General features: G+C 36.1%; 4 protein-coding genes across 7 annotated transcripts; 3 read left to right on the forward strand and 1 right to left on the reverse strand.

Annotated features, from left to right (window-relative positions):
- The first annotated feature begins 1,172 nt into the window (after positions 1–1,172).
- LOC106449241 lies at positions 1,173–3,963 on the forward strand. The gene is made up of 2 exons (XM_048769926.1): positions 1,173–1,640; positions 3,771–3,963. The coding sequence occupies exon 1, from the start codon at positions 1,230–1,232 to the stop codon at positions 1,602–1,604; it is 375 nt and encodes a 124-aa protein (XP_048625883.1). The 5' UTR covers positions 1,173–1,229; the 3' UTR covers positions 1,605–1,640; positions 3,771–3,963.
- A 1,238-nt stretch (positions 3,964–5,201) lies between these two features.
- LOC106445402 (xyloglucan galactosyltransferase MUR3) lies at positions 5,202–7,750 on the forward strand. The gene is made up of 2 exons (XM_013886954.3): positions 5,202–5,554; positions 5,648–7,750. Exon 2 carries the CDS (start codon positions 5,726–5,728, stop codon positions 7,526–7,528), a length of 1,803 nt encoding a protein of 600 aa, XP_013742408.1. The 5' UTR covers positions 5,202–5,554; positions 5,648–5,725; the 3' UTR covers positions 7,529–7,750.
- Positions 7,751–8,529: 779 nt separating this feature from the next.
- LOC106445403 (myb family transcription factor PHL4) lies at positions 8,530–10,910 on the forward strand. Of its 4 annotated transcripts, none has more exons than XM_013886956.3 (8): positions 8,530–8,683; positions 9,014–9,358; positions 9,450–9,669; positions 9,775–9,851; positions 9,923–9,962; positions 10,128–10,185; positions 10,272–10,359; positions 10,456–10,910. In XM_013886956.3, exons 2-8 carry the CDS (start codon positions 9,026–9,028, stop codon positions 10,636–10,638), a joined length of 999 nt encoding a protein of 332 aa, XP_013742410.1. In that variant the 5' UTR covers positions 8,530–8,683; positions 9,014–9,025; the 3' UTR covers positions 10,639–10,910. The 4 variants fall into 4 exon arrangements, with proteins under 4 accessions (XP_013742410.1, XP_048625884.1, XP_013742411.1 ...); XM_048769927.1 differs by having other exon boundaries at positions 8,531–8,683; positions 10,272–10,341; XM_013886957.3 differs by having other exon boundaries at positions 8,601–8,784.
- A 207-nt stretch (positions 10,911–11,117) lies between these two features.
- LOC106447948 (CRIB domain-containing protein RIC6) lies at positions 11,118–12,863 on the reverse strand. Its single transcript, XM_048769928.1, has 3 exons — positions 12,348–12,863; positions 11,922–12,034; positions 11,118–11,825 (listed from the first exon to the last, which is right to left on the reverse strand). The coding sequence occupies exons 1-3, from the start codon at positions 12,418–12,420 to the stop codon at positions 11,379–11,381; spliced, it is 633 nt and encodes a 210-aa protein (XP_048625885.1). The 5' UTR covers positions 12,421–12,863; the 3' UTR covers positions 11,118–11,378.
- Positions 12,864–18,539: the final 5,676 nt, after the last annotated feature.

The raw sequence follows: 18,539 nt of genomic DNA on the forward strand, positions 1-18,539 counted from the left end.
CACCAAAATCGAAAACAGGTTTTCTGCCAAAATCTAACAAATTTTCCCGCCAAAACCGTAAAAACAAGTTTTTTCGCCAAAACCGCAAAAAACGAGTTTTTCCGCCAAAACCAGAAAGATTATTTTTCCCGCAAACCGCAAAAATCGAGTTTTCTAACCAAAACCACAAAAAAAAAATTTACCGACCAAAAACCGCAAAAATAAAATTTTCCGCTAAAACCACAAAAACAACTTAACAAGTTTTCTCCATAAATGAGTTTTCCTGTCAAAACGATGTTTACTGCTAAAACCGCAAAATGAGTTTTCCGGTTAAAATTGCAAAATAATTTTTTTTTCCGAAAAAGCGAGTTTTCCACCAAAATCGTAAACGAGTTTTTGCGCTAAAACAAGTTTTCTATAAAATTGCAAAATCTTGTTTATATATTAAAGCTCACATTAATGATATTAATATTTTACATGATCTTCAGAGTAAATAAGATAATACTTTGGGTACCCACGGGTAAACCTATACCACATTGGGTTACTTTTTTGGTTTGGATTTCAACATTGATGTTTCTAGGTTGTTGCAGGTTGGGTATAAACTGGGTTGGATTATTTGTGGGTTAGGTTGGGCCCAAGTTATTTTACCCTAGGTTAACATCCCTAAGTATAACTAAAGCCCTAAGAAAACTTAAGTACACCTCTTATATGGTTAAGAGGGTATTTTCTACTCGGTTATCTATACTATTAAATCAGAATCCCAATCCTGCCAATAGTTTTTGAAGTTATTTACAAGAGAATGTCATTTCCTAATTTGAATTTTTTTTAATTAATTCGCTTACTAAATTTATAACCTAACATTTAAAATAAAAATTCGACCCGTAATTAATTCGCTTGCTTTATATATAACTTCTCATATTTATATTCAAAATATTTATAACAGTCATATTGATAACCGGCCATATTTACTATATATAAGATCTTTATTTAAAAAGAAACAAATCCCGCGCTTTAAAAGAGCGGGTCAAAATCTAGTTTGCGGATTATGAAACGTTAAATACCGGTCTTAGTTTTGAGGGTGGGTAATGAATCTTAATTATGCAAATCTTAGAATATAGCACTTTGCTTCTGCTTGTGGAAAAGAAGTAAAGAATTTTAGGGAACCTCGAGAACCAAGCAACGCATTTAGAGCTAAATATCAAATCACCAAAGGAATAGGACAGTCTCAATTTTAGCTTCATCCAAACAAAATGGAAAGCGAAGGAGACGATTATCCGGGGCCTGAATCCGGCATTGAAGGAATCAACTTGAACGGGAGAAATGTAGGGGCCGTGATGGTGGCGCCTAGGGATGTAGACGTAGCAAGTCAGAGTGGATGCAGGGTCAACATATACGTGAACAGCAACGTTCAAGCGACTTGTGGGTCAGCTCTGTTTGGTAGCAAGGTCAAGCTAAGAGACCCTGGTGTTCATCTCCATATCGAAGACGTTAAAATCCCCCGCGAAGACGGATCTAGACAGAAAGAGATGAGGTTGATTAAGGTTGGGTTATGTTTGCTCTGTCTCTTTAACGTCTCTCTAGGACTCTTTCTCTTGCTCTCCTCTTGGCTCCGGAAGGAAACCTAGTCCATATAGATATCTCCCCATCCACCCATGTTCATGGTAAGAAGAACGATATTCTGTAATTGTTTCTTCGTATAGTCACTTACACTAAGATGTACATTTTTAGATTATTCTGATACGGTTGATATCTACATTTACAAGGGTACAAGAAACACATATGAATGTTGTATATTATTTTTACATGTTTTTCTAGATTGATATGAAGGTTGACTGGTTGATGTTATATTCCAATCTATGTAAATTCCTTAGTAGTCTCGTGGGGCAAACGTGTCGAACGAAGTCATGAGGCTACCGGATTGTAAGCTGTAAGTACAACGTACCAATCACAATCCCAGTTACGAGATTATAACTATTTTTTTTTTGCAAATGCGAGATTATAACTATTGATTAGAGGAATTGAAAACTTATATCAGTTGTAGTAGATTTTTTTCTAAATATATATATTTCATCCAACCAATGGATGATTAATAAGAGAGGACCATTGTAATACCCCCGTCTTAAAAAAAAAAAAAAAAACCCTAATTTCGGTTTATGGAATTTCTCGGGGAAGCCGAAGGTTCGGGAAATTTTTATCCTTAAGGTTAAGGTTAGTCTGGAATCTATTAAAAATATTGAGCTCATCAGAACGGGAGCGGAAGAATATTCAGGATTGATCGCGGGACGAAAATTCACCAAAAGGGCCGAAATCGCGCAAATCGAACGAGAAGCTCGAGGTGGCTTGATCTAATGGATCAGGACGTTGTCTCAACCATTAAACCTGCTGAGTGTCAACACAATAAGGAGGTGTAGACATGCATGAAGCAGTTCCATGCAGCTCGACACACAGAAGCACGAGGTGTCGCAGTACCTGCGATCTGCGCATGCGAACCGACATGCAGAGGCCCGTGTGTCGCGATGCATGAACACCAGACATGCTGAAGGGCAAGTGGACGTGGAGGTATCTTCTGGCTCGGCCAGGAAACATGCAACAGGGCATGTGGACGCCCATGTGTCGCCACGCATGCGACTGGAAGCATGCGAGACGACACACATGCGATCGGGTGGCATGTTCTTATTGGCCGGCAACTTCAATATATACCCAGCCACCCTTCACCATTTTTACTCATCTCATTCCATAGAAACCAAAGCAAAACGTGGCTAGAGAGAGAGAGAGAGAGAGAAAGAAGTAAGGTGCTTTAGAAGTATAGACATTTCCAAAGACCGATAAACTGCCGGGAAATTCTGAAAAACTGTCTAGAAGTGAAGAATTTTTTTTCAGAGTTCTGATCAGTCCAGACCAGTCCACTTAAGACATCGACGTTGGGTTTTGGGATTTAACATCACGGTACCAAGACGAAGATTTGGAGGGGATAAAAGGGGTTTGGTCAACATCTGGAATCAAAGAGTCGAGCCACATCGCTTAATCACTGTGAGTCACGGTTAACTGATTGTTAACGAATTATTAATGCAGGTTCTCGACATCGGAGACGGCTTCCGAGCTAGGATAGCCGGACCGGTCTAGGTGTCAGTTTGTGGATCCGAGGCTTGAGACGATGTCTGGGCTAAGTGGAAAGCAAGACTAGTCTAAGCACCCGGATTATTGTGATTGTGTGATTATTATATATTGTTATAGTGTGTACCTCATGTTGGTACTGTTGTGTGAGAACCTCGTGGTGGTTCTAGTAGTAGTTTGCAGGTCATTGCTTCCTCAAATGGTACCACTAAGCCAGTCGTGGTCCGGAAAGTGGTGGGCTCGGTTTAACTTGGCTTGATCACCAAGGCCGAGTGTCACACGTGGATGTGACAGTCCCCGGCGAGTCCGATAGAGGACCGGGGTACGGCGATTCCGATTGAGGACCGTGACCGGGCGATTCCCGAGCGCCTACACCTATGTGGTGTAATAGTGAAGGGATGGCCGGTGTCCTTTATGGGAGGAAGAATGATTCTGTTGGGCCCTAGGAGTATATATATATATGGTTGATTGATGTGACACTCATAAAGACTGTTTTAATTTATTATGGTTTAATTGTTTAGTGCTTAATCATTTAAGCTTTGAATATGGTTGTGGAACTACTCGTCTTGCTTGTGTTTGGGGTAAAGTTTAGAATGACGGGTAGTTGTATATGCTAGATAAGGAACCCTGGCTCACTGAGTGAAACTAGTTCACTCACTCCTCACATCTTTTTGCAGGTGACCAGTAGAAAGGACCATATCCCTCGCGGAACTGTAGGAGCTGGTGTAGATTGGACATCTTTTGCTAAAGACACGTTTTCAAGATATATGAATGTATGTTTTACTTACGACTGCGTCCATGGACCCTATGTATAATATTTTGGGCTTGTGAACTTCGTTTTTTATATATATGAAATAAAGTATGTTTATATTCGTGACGTGTTGAATCTGATATTAGGTTAGTCCAACCTAACACAACTCAATATTTTGGGTTACAGAATTATGTTTTGTGACTTGGAAAGTCTATTCTCAACCCGTCGTAACACTTCCGGATTTGGCAGAGGAAGGTCGTTCGGGCATGTTCTTGTTTGATTGTTGCCCGACTGACTGGCCGATGTCTAAAACGGTACGGGGGTGTTACAACCACGGTTTCATTTGTTATAATAGATTTAAGAATCTTTCAATGAAGTATATGTCATTTACAAAGTTGAGCCAATATTTAATCTACTACTTATGCAAATCACCCTTGTATGTCCACCAATTGTAACAAATAATTGAAGCATCAAAAGTTATTTTTCTTCTTTTTATTGCTGGAAGAACGTGAATGCTTGGCCAATACTATCGTCAGCAGTTTATCATAAAAAGAAATACTCTCTCTGTTCCACGAAGATAGATTTTTTAGTATTTTCACACATATTAAAAAAACACATTAAACTACCATAATAAATGTATCATTTTCTGTAATTTTCAATTTTCAATAAATTTTAACCAATAATAATTCAATAAAGTCAATTAATGTTCTTGAAATTTGCAATTTTTTCATAGAAAACACAAAAATACATTTTTATGAAATAAATTTTTTTTCTAAAAAAACTATCCTTAAAGAATGAAGGGAGTAATAAATATGTTCATTGCAAGTAGTACTTGGTGGTGCTATCCATGTGAGTTGTACACTGGGGGAGCACAAACTTCCCCCACTCCCACTGGCCACGTTTGTCCCTTTTGAAGTTTATGTTTGTTTATTTATGAATATGATGATTGGGATCAAAATGAAGTCTTCTCCTTGGCACATTTTTGAAGTGCAAGTGTTAATATCCAAAGTAATTTGGATTTGTCCAAATACACGAACATTTCATTTCAGTGTACTTTCGTTTTAGTTTCCACCTCTAATTATTCATGTGATTTGAACTTTTTTACGTGCTTACTATCATCATGTAGTTGGACATTATGATGAAAATTTGGTCCCAATGAATAAAAAGATACCTACTAAACTGTTTTATACACTTAAATAGTAGTATAAAATAACACATGATCTAAGCAGAATGGTCAAGAATCATCGATACTTAATTAGCGGGAGGGGGGAAAGTTGAAATGATAGGGGCTTAAACTTGAAGCAATCATGTTAGAACGTGGAATCATTTCCCACACCCTCGTCGTCGGAAGCACGTTACGAGCGAAGAAGTTGTGTCGAAGGGTCCAAAGAAGGGGAAGGTTATAAAGCGGACGTAATCGACCCATGGAGCGGACATGTCAGCAGAGAAATAAAGTACGTGGCAAGGTCCCACTGGTCACCGACAAGTAGAAGAAGAACTGACGGCGCAGATTTAGCTGTCCGACTAACGCGCGCCCTCCACGAGGGTGATGAGACCAGCTCACGAGCAAGTCAAAATCCATTTCAATCTGAAAACAACAACCTTTTTTTTTTCTTCAGACATCTCTAGATCTCAATTCCTTGTCTGAAGGATAAAAAAAGTCACCTTCTTCTTCTTCCTCGTTACTCCGTCTCTAGCGGATCATTGTCGGTACTATTCTCAAATCTGCTTCTTTCCGATCAAAGCTTGGATCTTTTTGCTTTCTAAAACTTGGATTTAGCTTCAATCAAATCGCTTCTGTAGATTTTTAGGAACTAGCAATGTTGTGATCTCGTAACACACACACACACACTCTCTCTCTATATATATATATATATATATATGGTTCCGAGGGTTGCTATGAGGCGTCGCGCTGCGGAAGTTCCTCCTACAGAGCCGACGGAGAAGGGAAACGGGAAGAGTCATACAAATCGAATATGTCTGGTAGTGTCCTTATCACTCTTCTTCTGGGCATTGCTTTTGTACTTCCATTTCGTTGTCATAGGGAGCAGCACTAACATGGAGAATCAGATCCATTTGCAACCCCAACCATCATCGTCATCATCTACCTCTCTTCGGATACACAAGTTCGATCCTCGCAAAGAGAAAGATCCTTTAGCTAAGCCTATACTCCCTCCTGCTCCAGTGGCCACCACTTCCACTTTTAACCCTCCTGAAACCGTCGAGTTTCCGTTCGTGAGAGCCTTGAAGACAGTAGACAACAAAAGCGATCCCTGTGGAGGCAAGTACATCTACGTCCACGATCTCCCCTCCAGGTTCAACGAGGACATGCTTCGAGACTGCAAGAAGCTCAGTCTCTGGACCAACATGTGCAAGTTCACCACCAACGCCGGCCTAGGCCCTCCCTTGGAAAACGTCGAAGGCGTCTTCTCCGACGAAGGCTGGTACGCCACCAATCAGTTCGCGGTCGACGTCATCTTCAGCAACCGGATGAAGCAGTACAAATGCCTGACCAACGACTCTTCCCTCGCCGCCGCCATCTTCGTTCCCTTCTACGCTGGCTTCGACGTCGCCAGGTACCTCTGGGGGTACAACATCTCCACCAGGGACGCTGCTTCTCTCGAGCTGGTCGATTGGCTCACGAAGCGCCCCGAGTGGGAGATCATGAGAGGCAAAGATCACTTCCTCGTGGCGGGTAGGATCACTTGGGATTTCAGGAGGTTGTCCGAGGAAGAAACCGATTGGGGTAACAAGCTTCTCTTCCTCCCAGCTGCCAAGAACATGTCTATGCTCGTGGTCGAGTCCAGCCCCTGGAACGCTAACGACTTCGGGATCCCTTACCCGACCTACTTCCATCCGGCCAAGGACTCGGAGGTGTTCGAGTGGCAAGAGCGGATGAGAAACTTGGACAGGAAGTGGCTGTTCTCCTTCGCGGGAGCCCCGCGGCCCGACAACACCAAATCCATCAGAGGGCAGATCATTGACCAGTGCAGAAACTCAAACGTCGGGAAGCTCTTGGAGTGCGATTTCGGGGAGAGCAAATGTCACTCCCCGAGCAGCATTATGCAAATGTTTCAAGGCTCTCTCTTCTGTCTTCAGCCCCAGGGAGACTCCTACACTCGCAGATCGGCTTTCGACTCCATGCTCGCCGGCTGCATTCCCGTCTTCTTCCACCCGGGCTCGGCCTACACACAGTACACGTGGCATCTGCCCAAGAACTACTCGACCTACTCGGTGTTCATCCCCGAGGACGATATTCGGAAGAGAAACGTGAGCATCGAGGAGCGGCTCCTCCGGATACCTCCAGAGCAGGTCAGGAGCATGAGGGAAAACGTCATAAGCCTCATCCCGGGGCTGATCTACGCAGACCCGAGATCGGAGCTGGAGACGCTGAAGGATGCGTTCGATGTGTCGGTGCAGGCCGTAATAGACAAGGTGACTCGGTTGAGGAAGAATATGATCGAGGGTCGAACCGAGTATGACAACTTCGTGGAGGAGAACAGCTGGAAGTATGCGTTGCTGGAGGATGGGCAGAGGGAAGCGGGGGGACACGTGTGGGACCCGTTCTTCTCGAAACCGAAGCCTGGAGAAGATAGCGGCAACGATGGCAATGGAGGGACGACCATTTCGGCAGATGCAGCTAAGAATTCATGGAAGAGTGAACAGAGAGACAAGACACAATGAGAAAGAGAGGCAGAACTCTTGCCACATTTTGCTTACGGATTGAGATATAGTTTTTGGTTATTGTTGTTATACGGACAAAAAATGATATATTTTTGTTGTTGTATTGTATCAAAATGTAGTTTCTCCAGGTTTGGTAGAGAAGTTTGTTTGATAATCTTCTTGTATCAGTATCAGCTAAACACACTTGAGATTAATAATGAGCAGTGATCCTTTTCAAGTTCAGCTGAAATCAGTTGTTTTAATTTGCAAGATTTTACCAATTAAGAGTTTGTTGATCCAGAATAATAGTCTCCGCGTAGTAGGGAAAATATCATTTTAAAGTTTATTGTGAAGGTGTTTTTATCGTTTTTTTTTGCATATTATTTATGTAGTGACCAGCTCTTGGAACCCACCCATGCACATGCACATGCTCATCAGCTAGCAGCTTTTCTTGAGATCACTTAAGAAACTAAAATTCCTTAGCTTTTAAACTAAATATCAATTGTTAGTTAATCCATTACCACAAACATGGAACAAAAAGACTATAATAAATATTATATCATCAAAGTAAGTGTATATTTAACATACATGTTCTTCATTAAAACTGAATTATATTATATAAATATTTAAGATAGTATAGATTAGAAAGCTCTGTTCATATTACAAAGATTCAACAGAATTTCCATCGAATTTAATTTCAGTGATCTTTGCACCCAAATGATTATTTTACAATTGAATTAAATTACGGATAAAAATCTGGCTTTTATGAGGAAAATAAAAAAAAAAACAAGTTTTGAATTAATCAATCATTCTTATGAATATGATCCAACAGATGACCAAAAAAAAAAAGAATTAATCAATCATTCTCAGCATTTTATTCAAGAAAACGAAATAAACAATATTATAAATAAATATTTTGGGCTTAGCAATACAAAAAGCGAGTAAAGCCCATGTGAAGGCCCACCAGAACATCCCACGCAGGAAAATTAGTAGGTCCCGTATGAAAAAACGTTGCACGCGCCGTTATCTGCGTGCGTGTGAGAAGGGATCAGTGACCACCATCTCTTCTTCTCTCTTTTTTTTTAACTCCGCCAGCCACCATCACAGTCACACATTAAAAACAAAAACGCAAAGAAGAACAACTGAAGAAGGAACGAGAGAGAGAGAGAGAGAGCGGTAAGGATCCCGATTTACCCGCCAATACTTGTTGGAAAATATATTTGGACTCTTCATCTAGAGTTAGATTGTTCGGCTGGGGGTTTATCATGAATTTGTAGGTGAGAATTTAGATCATCTCTAGGTTTGGTGTCTCTGTGGATTCAGATTCGAGATTGTATGTTTTTCGAATAGTATGTGTTTGTGATTATTCGCCATAACTGATACTGTCTTTGTGCTTGATTGCATCACGATTGGGCTTTTTTTGCATGATGAACATATAGCTTCATTTCTTACCATCTGTTAGTCTATCTATATCTTGGCATATTATATAACTTGTGCCTTCCACAGATTATCTCATCAATGGAGACTCGCAACCTTGCACACACTTGTTCTTCGATACCACCACCAGACATTCCCATCAATTCACAACAGCACAATCAACTCATCGCAGGGCCCTATCATCATCTCCTCTCTGCCAATGGCGAAGCAGTTGGTCACATTTATTCTAATGATTTCCCTAACGCTGCTTCTTCCATGGTCTCTCATGAGATGTTAGACTGGGATGATCATGCTGACCTTCTTGATTTGGGAGTAGTGGAGGAGGATGACGAATTGATTACTAATGAGAATCCTATCATGTCTCCTTTCTGGAACGATGTTTTCCTTGTCGCAAGTTCAACCTCAGCTCCCAAGGTTGGTTGTTGCGTTTTCTACTTTATAATGATCTCTCACAAATAAATATTGTGTTTTTTTTTTTATAAAAAAAGGTAGGATATTGTTTCAGGTCCATGAATCAACTATGCAATCTCAGATTCAACAACCCCAAGTTCCCCTGCAGCATCCTTCTCCTTGTGTTGAATTGCCACCTCTTGTTAGGACAGTATCCTCAAACAGCAACGACAACACCAATTCCACCAGTGCTGCAGCTAAGGGACGTATGCGTTGGACCCCAGAACTTCATGAAGCTTTTGTTGAGGCTGTTAACCACCTTGGTGGCATGAACAGTTGAGCATCGTCCCTCAATCTTTTTTTGTTTTTTAGATCTTTCTTCGACTTTGAAACAGTGATGAAGCTCGGTTTGTGCTGATTCAGTGTCTTCTTTAACGCAGACGCAAAACCTAAGGCCGTGCTGAAGCATATGAAAGTCCAAGGCTTGACTATTTATCATGTCAAAAGTCATTTGCAGGTTTACTTTTTTCTTTATTTCTTAGTTGTTGATAAAAGCCAACATAATATTTTTCTTTTATCAAATTGCAGAAATATAGGACAGCTAGATATGTATCAGAACCATCAGAAGGTATAAAAAATGACCCCACTCCTCTCATGATGAGGAAAGTATTGTATGGTGTTAACTTATATCTACTACTGGTCTCCTTCTTTTTGTTTATCTATCTTGATATGTCGTTTACAGGCTCCACAAACTACTGACTTTTAAGATTATCTTGTCTGACGGTTTTATCAGGCTCGCAAGAGACGAAGTTGACACCGCTGGAGCATGTTACATCTCTTGATACGAAACGGTGGGGGTTTGGTAAACAAGTGCTACACACCATTTCTAACCAGATTCTTGTCTATAAACAAATTGGCATATTAATTGATTTTGCAGTGGGATAGATATAAATGAGGCGCTGCGAATTCAGATGGAAGTTCAGAAGCAACTTCATGAGCAGCTCGAGGTACAACAACCGATGAACGTATATGCATCCTTTTAGCTTTGTTTGTATTCGGTTGCAAATCCTTGAAAGTTGCAAACAGTTGAAAAAAGTGGGTTGTTTTGACTGTGGTTTCAGGTTCAAAGAAAGATGCAACTTCGGATAGAAGAACAGGGAAAGGTCCTGCTCATGATGTTTGAAAAGCAAAATATGGATTTTTGCAAACCGGAACAAGAAGACAAAGCAAGTGAGAAGACGCCTGAAAGCTGTTCAGAGGAGGCAGATTCTCCACGACCAAAGCGTCCGAGAAACGATGAATGAAAGGAGAGGTTTCTTGGGATGACATATCTATAAAAGTGAAAACGGTGTGTTGGTGAAGGAGTAGAGTTTGACTTATTAGAGTAGGAGCTTTCTGTCTTCTTAGGGGGCCTTTTTCTCTCTGTTTTCCTTCTTCTCTTTACTAAAACTATTATTTTCTGATTCTCAGCTCACTAGGAATAAACAGAAATAAAGAGCAATGAATTTTGTAGATTTTTTCCTATCTCTGGGATGTAATCTGAATGCTAATTCTAGATTTAGTGTTTATGTTGTTATTTGGAGAGACACCTTTAACTTTAAACTTCAAAAAATTATAAGTTTTGACGGGATGTTCTAGCTGGAGAAGTAACATAACATAATTTGAAAAACAGGATGAAAAGAAGATACCATGGGCATTGACGCAAGTAAGCACAAATGCTTTCAGAGAATTGAGCATCTGTTTTAACATTTATCTGAGTTTCATGTGTCACGTCAGTATCACACAAACATATTTTGTGCCTATTGTAACAAGGAATTTTCTGTAACAATAATTTCCCATCTTAACCCAAAAAAAAATCATAGTACCTTCCAATCTACTTGTTAGGTTCAAGTTCTCCAGTTATATAGAAGAACAAAAAGAGCATTGTTGTAATTAAAGAGAATGAGAATAGTACAAGACTGAGACTAAAAACAAATCTAATATTGGTATGTTCAGTGATAATTAATTAGCCAAGCAGGAAAGACTCTTCTTCTGTCTCTCCTTCTCAAAAGTCATCTCTGTTGTCGAATTGAGGCATAGATCTCACAGAACCAGTTTCAGACATGTTATCCACGTCAGATCTTCCGATCGATCTAGTTGAACCTCCTCCAGTTTCCTTCGTCTTCTTCTTCCTCCTTGATTTCTTCGGAACTTCTGGTAAACTTCCTGTTCCTGGACTAGACCAAGAAGAAAACTCGTTTAGTTCAGACACTTCTTTTGGTCTTCTTGACGATGATGTTGTTCCTTTTTTCGACGACCGACGTTTAGTTTTGTCCGATGATATTTCTCTTGTTGGAGAACCTTTCTCGGAAGCTGCTTTCCTCGTAGATTTTGGTAATTTTGGTAAATCTCTGATCCGACCGCCACATTCCGACATACATCTCGCGGAGGAATCATCTTCTCCGCCTCCTTGTCCAGATTCTAATCCAGCACCATCTTTGAACTCGTTCATCTTTCAAACATATAAATATATATACACACACACCACATTAAAACCAAATAAATTAATCCTTGCAAGCTAGGCATGCATTGTAGGTAAAGTACTTACCCAGCTTGGTGCGGAGGCAGGAGTAGAGGATGGTCCATCCCAACCAATATGGGCTACATGCTTTACGTCCGTTGGATTCCCTATCTCTATCTCTTCTTCTTCTTTTCCACTTTCTATCATAAATTTAATAACCAATATAATACTCCCAAAAATAAGTATTAATTGCATGTATATATTACTATGACATTATTCATCAACACGTACAATGCATGCAAACTTTCTTCTACGTGATATATTGTCTAGAGTAATTGCATGTATATATTACTATGGCATTATTCATCAACACGTACAATGCATGCAAACTTTCTTCTACGTGATATATTGTCTAGAGTAATCATAGTTTATGATTCAGCAACATAGTATATAAACATCGAAAGAGGAATCAGTTCAAAAAAAAAACCATCGAAAGAGGAAGAAGTTAATTACCAAATACTTGAGAAATGTATCGGAGGCCTTTCAATAGGCTTTTCATACTTGAGCTTGACATTGTAAGTTGCATAGATCTTGAAGTCGGGTGTTTTCTTTTTGTTTACATAAGAAAATGAAGAAAAAAAATGCTAGTAATGAAAATAGAAAATAAAAAAATCAAGAAGACAAATCAAAGAAACTATTGCATGCAAAAACAAGGATTTTACAATCGCAAAATTAAATGCTGGTTTTTGAAATACTCATCACTTTTCCAGAACACAATAGTTGGCGGCAATCAAATAACGAGGAAAACTATCGTATGAAAGATCACCGAACTTAAGAAAGAAAATTGCATCTCAGAAACCTGTAGGTTTATCCTATAATAGCGGATTATCCGATATTAAAAAGAACCAAATAATTAAAAACAAAACAAGAAATGGTTTGATAAAATAAAAAAAAATATATAAATTCACCTAAAAGTCCTCAAATTTCAGGAGAAAAGAAACAAGGAACAAAGGTTCAGCAAACAGAAATGAAAAAGGAAAAAAAAATCGAAGGCAACTAAAGAAAATGATTGTTTGAAGAGTAATGGTGGAGAGAGTATAAAGGTGATACGGTAAAAAACGAGTGGAAATGTTTATTTTAACCAAGTATTCCAGTTATTCTGATGGTTAATATTTTTCCTTTTTATTATTACTTTCAGAATTAGTCAAATTTAGAATTCGTAACCTTTTTTTAACATAACATATTAGATATACAATGTGCCAGTCTTTTTGAAAATTTTAAAAGCAAAACAATATTAAAGATAGAGACATAAACTTAGAATAGTTTAATAAAATGTAGAAACTGATTTGCAAAAACACACTCGAGAATAATTTTATGGAAAAATATTGTGTCATTCGAGTATTTAAACTTGGAAATAGTCATTATATATTGTGAAGTTGAGCGCTCCACTTCACAACCCTTAATTTCATCGGAGTGATAATTGTATCTTCCGATCTCAAACGAACTATTACTATAAACAGTCAGAAAACACCAGTATTCTCTGACTTTGGACCAAGAAAAATATTTCTCATAGAGAGGAGTTTTTGTAAAAAATTCACTCTAATAAAAAGAAAGATGGGGAAACGTCAGTCCTACAATAAAAAGGTTGTGTTCCAAAAAAAAAACAATAATTCATAGCCCCGACATGAGAAAATTTTGAATTTGTATATAGAACTGATATCTTGCATATTTCCATTGTCTTATCCATTCACCCATGTGCATTTTGATCGTATATACTAGGATTTAGCCATGTTTAGGTTGCATTTTGCATACATGAGTCATTATCAGGTATTGGAGTACCACATGGAGCTCTTGGAGACATTTGGGTGCATTTGGAGCTCAAAAAAGGTGATAAAAGTGATCATTGGACGAGCAGTGCATGGGAGCGACCTCACCGGAGCGACACCGTGAAGTCGCTGTGACACCCTTTCAGAGCGACTTGGCCAGAGCGACACCCCGATGTCGCTCGCGTCTCCATCGATCGGAGGCACGAGAGCGACTTGGCCAGAGCTACACCATAAGGTCGCTCCAGCTGGGAGCGACGTGACCGGAGCGACACAGCGAGGTCGCTCGCAAAGAGCGACCCGGAGCGACGTCTCGCAGCGACCCCTCCAGGTCGCTCCTGAAGCCTGGAGCGACCTCTCAGAGCGATTACTGGAGGTCACTGCGCGCCTCCTGTTTGCTCAAATTCATTTCTACTCAAGGGCCTTTTGGTCATTTCATTATGCACGTTTTTACTTCTGAAAACCTATGTTTTAAGTACCTTTAGCAGCCACCAGACCGATTATCTTTGGTTCTAAGAAAAACCTTTGGAAAATTCATCTCTTGAATCATCTTTGTTCATCTAGTTATTGCAATTCTATGTTTCTAATTCATTGTTATATCTCTTTGTATGATTAATCTGAAATCCAAAATGAGTTTAAGAGGAATCATGAAGAGTAGTGAGTAATCACCATTTGAATTCATGGGTTAGGAAGATTAAGGGTGATTAGGTTAGAACTAGGATGTTTTAGAGTATATCATTCCAAAACCTTGCTAGTAGAGTAATCATAATGCATCTTCTGAGTTAGCTTCTCAAAAGTTGATCTTTAGGCATTTCCCACCCAAAAGGTGTTCGATGAAATGCCTCAAAAAACTCTTCTAAGCTTTTAGCATATTTTGCCAAAGACATTTGTTGTTAGAAGTGCTAAGATAGCTTTAGACCTGTTAGTAATGATTGCTTACATATTATTCAACCAAAGACATTTGTTGTTTGAAATATGTTAGTAAATGAACATTCATCTAGACATAGAGTTTGTTTAGGATCGTGTCTAAGATTAAGGTTGATAGTTTGATTGTTCGTCTGTCATTTTTATTCTTAGTTCGAAACTTGATCACCCAAGGTCTAATTCCTATGCCCATGAGTTCTCATTTTCCTTAGTTAAGAAAGTCAACTCATTTACCGTTTTTATTATTCTGAAACTGCATTAGTATTAATCATTAGTTTAGAAAACCCTTTAAATCATCGGTTGCACTTAGATTAAGTAAGTACTTGCATTCTCAGTGCTTGAAATCTCTTAGAATTGGTTCTACAATCATTTATACTAAAACATTTTTCTTAAGAACCTTTAAAACTTCTATCATCAATAACTATGAGTTTTGTACCATCCAATGGATAATCGCAAACACAATTTTATTTCATCTTATATTCATAAACACAATTTTATTACACCTCAAGTGTGTTAAAAATTAATATCGACCGAAATGATTAACAATAACAGTATATGTATTTATGATATTAACTATATAACAAATGTTTCTTAATGTTGTGATATTTACTCTATTAATTTAGAGTCATAATTTTTATCTACCATTAGAAAATTGTCATTTAAATTTGAAATGGTCCTACAAAATATGTAACAGTATTTAAACCATTATAAATCTAATATACTAATTAAAGGTAAATCTAATATCAAGAATAAATATCTAAGGCATAATCTATACTATTAAAATAGAAGTCATGAATTCTCTCATGTGTAATTTTTAGTTTGGACCATTCCTCAAAAATATCAAATTTTACATAAGTTCGTTATTATATTTTTAATATCTTTATATTTTTAGGGGCCCATCTTTTTATTTGAAATAAAAATGAATATAATTAAAATATTCTGACAAAATCTTTTAAAAAACTTTATAGAATATTTTTAAATTTACTTTCAAAATTTGTTAGTTTTAATTTAATTATCATAAAATATAAAGGGCAAATCTCCAAAATAGCAAATTTCTAAGTTTATGTCACAAAAATAGCACTCAAAAACTAAAATGATTAAAATAACATTTTATCTTTTGAAAAATTTAAATTTTTTTTATTTTTCTAAATATGAAATCTTATCCCAAAACCCCACTCCCCAACTCTAAACCCTAAACTCTAAACCCTAAACTCTAAATCCTAAACCGTAAATCCTAAATCATAAACCCCACCCCTTAACTCTAAACCCTAAACCCCACCCCTAAACTCTAAACCCTAAACCCTAAAATCTAAACTCTAAACCCTAAACCCTAAACCCTAAACCCTAAATCCTAAACCCGACCCCTTAACTCTAAACCCTAATGTCTAAATTAATTTACCATTGGGGTATAAGTGTATATTTATCTCTTTTGATAAAACATTAAGTGCTATTTTGGTCATTTTTATTCTTATAGGCTATATTTGTGACAAAAACTTTTTTAGTGTTATCCTTGTCATTTTCTCAAATATAAATTAGAAATTAAAATTGAATTTAGCTTTGATTTATAAAAGAAAATTAAAAATTAAAATATTTGTAATTATATTCAATCATAATAAAAATGAAATTGATTAATTTCAAATTACATTTTACCAATAATTTTAAAAGATTTTGTTAGAACTAAATATTTATTTCTATTTTAATTTTCAAGAAATATATCTATCTATTCTATTAAAATAAAATTCATAATTTCTTTTATGTGTGATATTTGTATTCAGACCATGATTTGATTTTTTAAATTAAATGTATATCCTTAATGCTAATAATATATAATCTTTTAACTACTTTAATCATAATATCTTTTGATATCTTTTAATTTATATATATATATATATATATATATTTATTTATTTATTTAAAATTCTAAAAAATCTGTTGAAACAGATTATAACAAGATCTTAATTGTCAAAAATTGAATATAAATATTTTCACTAATTTTGTAATTAGTAATGAAATGTTATTATACATTAATATATTTTCAGCTATATTTTATAAAATGAAAATAATAAAATTATATCCTATTTTATCTATTTTCTAATAATACCTACCATTTTAAAAGAAAAACATTATATTGAACTGAATATGATAAAATTATTTTAAATTGATAAGTTAATATATTTTATTTTAATAAATATAAAATATTTATGCTAAAAATATAATATGTTGGTAGAACGGGTTAACATTAGTAAAATATATAATACATGTATAAAAAGTTAACTTATCTAAACTTTTATATATATAGTAATTTATTATATAAGATGAATAAACATAAAAAAATTACTAAAGAAAATCTAGCGATTTGAATTACGGGTTACAATCATAATAAATTAGATACAAAACAATTTTCAAATATGTTGTTTCATACATAAACAAAATGAGGAAATTTGGAAAAATGTCTTTATGTGAGATTATATTTTGAAAATTACACCAACTTTTTTTTTTGAAAAGTACACTTGTTTATAGGTGAAATGACCAAATTATCCAATTTGAATGTTTGTAATTATTCTAATAGCTAAGATAAAATCTTAATAAAACAATTTAGAATATTGTGTTTCTTTTTGAAACAAATTTAACAATAATAGGATTTTTGTTGATTTTGGTTTCAAATCATTGACTCAATATGTATATAGTATCTTATAAGTATATCTTACATTTCTTCTGATTAAACAAACGATGTCAATGCTTTGGAAAAAACGATGCCCCATTGTATTGCCATCTCTTGTGTATTGCTTACCAATAGGATGTTAACCCGAAACATTGTTCTCTTTTATCAACATTAAAAACATATGAGACCAAGTAATATAGAAAAACAAGAATCAGCTTAAAAATACAGAAAAACGTACTAGACCAGCTATATGAATACCTTCTAACCAATGCTAAGATATTTTTTTTTATAAACAAATCAACAGTACAACATCTGGAAAATAGCAAAACTTGATTAGCTCAATTCGTTGCTTCCCAAACAAAAGCTCTTCAGATTTTCATCACAATTTACCACATTCTTGTTAGTAGGATTCTTAAAAAAACAATCAGTCAGTAATATACACGTTCTTAGCCAATAACTAAATGATCACTTGTTCCGATTCGAATTTTTTTTGTCTTTATATACAACCATACACGCATTTGATGTACATTTTCTCTTTTTGTTACCACACAGTGGATCAAAGGAAGAATGATATATTTGTGAACTTTGTGCATATATATGGAACACAAAAGACTCTTGCAGTTCCATAAAATTTATGAATTAATTTTTCCATTCTTAAAAAAAATGATTTGTCTATTTTTTCATTATGTGATGGTAACATGTTCAATCTATTCATTTTTCTACGCCATGAAGACACCAACAACATTAGTATGCAATTATCTCAAAAATATATTTATCACAGACATAACAATAATATTATTTTCAGATTTACATTTTAGTTATTAATTTAAATTTTAATTTAAATAAGGATAAGAGTGTCTTATCACACATAATAAATTTTAGTTTTCAAAAAATAAAAAAGAAATGTATTTTTCAAAATTTAAATAAAAAATTTAGTATTTTTCAAAAATTATCCCAAAAAAAATCTGGTTTAATAATCAAAAACAAATTCAATAGGACAAATATATAATAAGAAGCAACATATATATGTGATGATTTGAATTTACAACATGAAAACTGTAAAAGCATTATATTTAAAATAATTATACAAATATTTAAATATGTGAGTAACATTAAAAATGTATATTGATTGTGTAAAACAAATATCTATATATAAACATGAAAATATACATCTGCACGGTTGTGCGGATCAAAATCTAGTAATTTGTTATTAGCAACTAAATTATGTAAAAGAAATCTTTGGCAGCTAATACTATAATCGGACACAGAATATTCGGCCAACAAAAGACTATATTA

This window comes from Brassica napus, chromosome C9 (assembly GCF_020379485.1).
Source record: "Brassica napus cultivar Da-Ae chromosome C9, Da-Ae, whole genome shotgun sequence".
Classification (NCBI taxonomy): domain Eukaryota; kingdom Viridiplantae; phylum Streptophyta; class Magnoliopsida; order Brassicales; family Brassicaceae; genus Brassica; species Brassica napus.

What these genes read in the sequence shown, in the direction of transcription:
- LOC106449241 (XM_048769926.1), top strand. Translation starts at nt 1,230, where the DNA reads ATGGAAAGCGAAGGAGACGATTATCCGGGGCCTGAATCCGGCATTGAA.
- LOC106445402 (XM_013886954.3), top strand. Translation starts at nt 5,726, where the DNA reads ATGGTTCCGAGGGTTGCTATGAGGCGTCGCGCTGCGGAAGTTCCTCCT.
- LOC106445403 (XM_013886956.3), top strand. Translation starts at nt 9,026, where the DNA reads ATGGAGACTCGCAACCTTGCACACACTTGTTCTTCGATACCACCACCA. An exon ending in GTTCAACCTCAGCTCCCAAG is followed by an intron (nt 9,359 to 9,449) that starts GTTGGTTGTTGC and finishes ATATTGTTTCAG; the next exon opens with GTCCATGAATCAACTATGCA. An exon ending in ATGTCAAAAGTCATTTGCAG is followed by an intron (nt 9,852 to 9,922) that starts GTTTACTTTTTT and finishes ATCAAATTGCAG; the next exon opens with AAATATAGGACAGCTAGATA.
- LOC106447948 (XM_048769928.1), bottom strand. Translation starts at nt 12,420, where the DNA reads ATGCAACTTACAATGTCAAGCTCAAGTATGAAAAGCCTATTGAAAGGC. An exon ending in ATACATTTCTCAAGTATTTG is followed by an intron (nt 12,035 to 12,347) that starts GTAATTAACTTC and finishes AATTTATGATAG; the next exon opens with AAAGTGGAAAAGAAGAAGAA. An exon ending in CTGCCTCCGCACCAAGCTGG is followed by an intron (nt 11,826 to 11,921) that starts GTAAGTACTTTA and finishes TATGTTTGAAAG; the next exon opens with ATGAACGAGTTCAAAGATGG.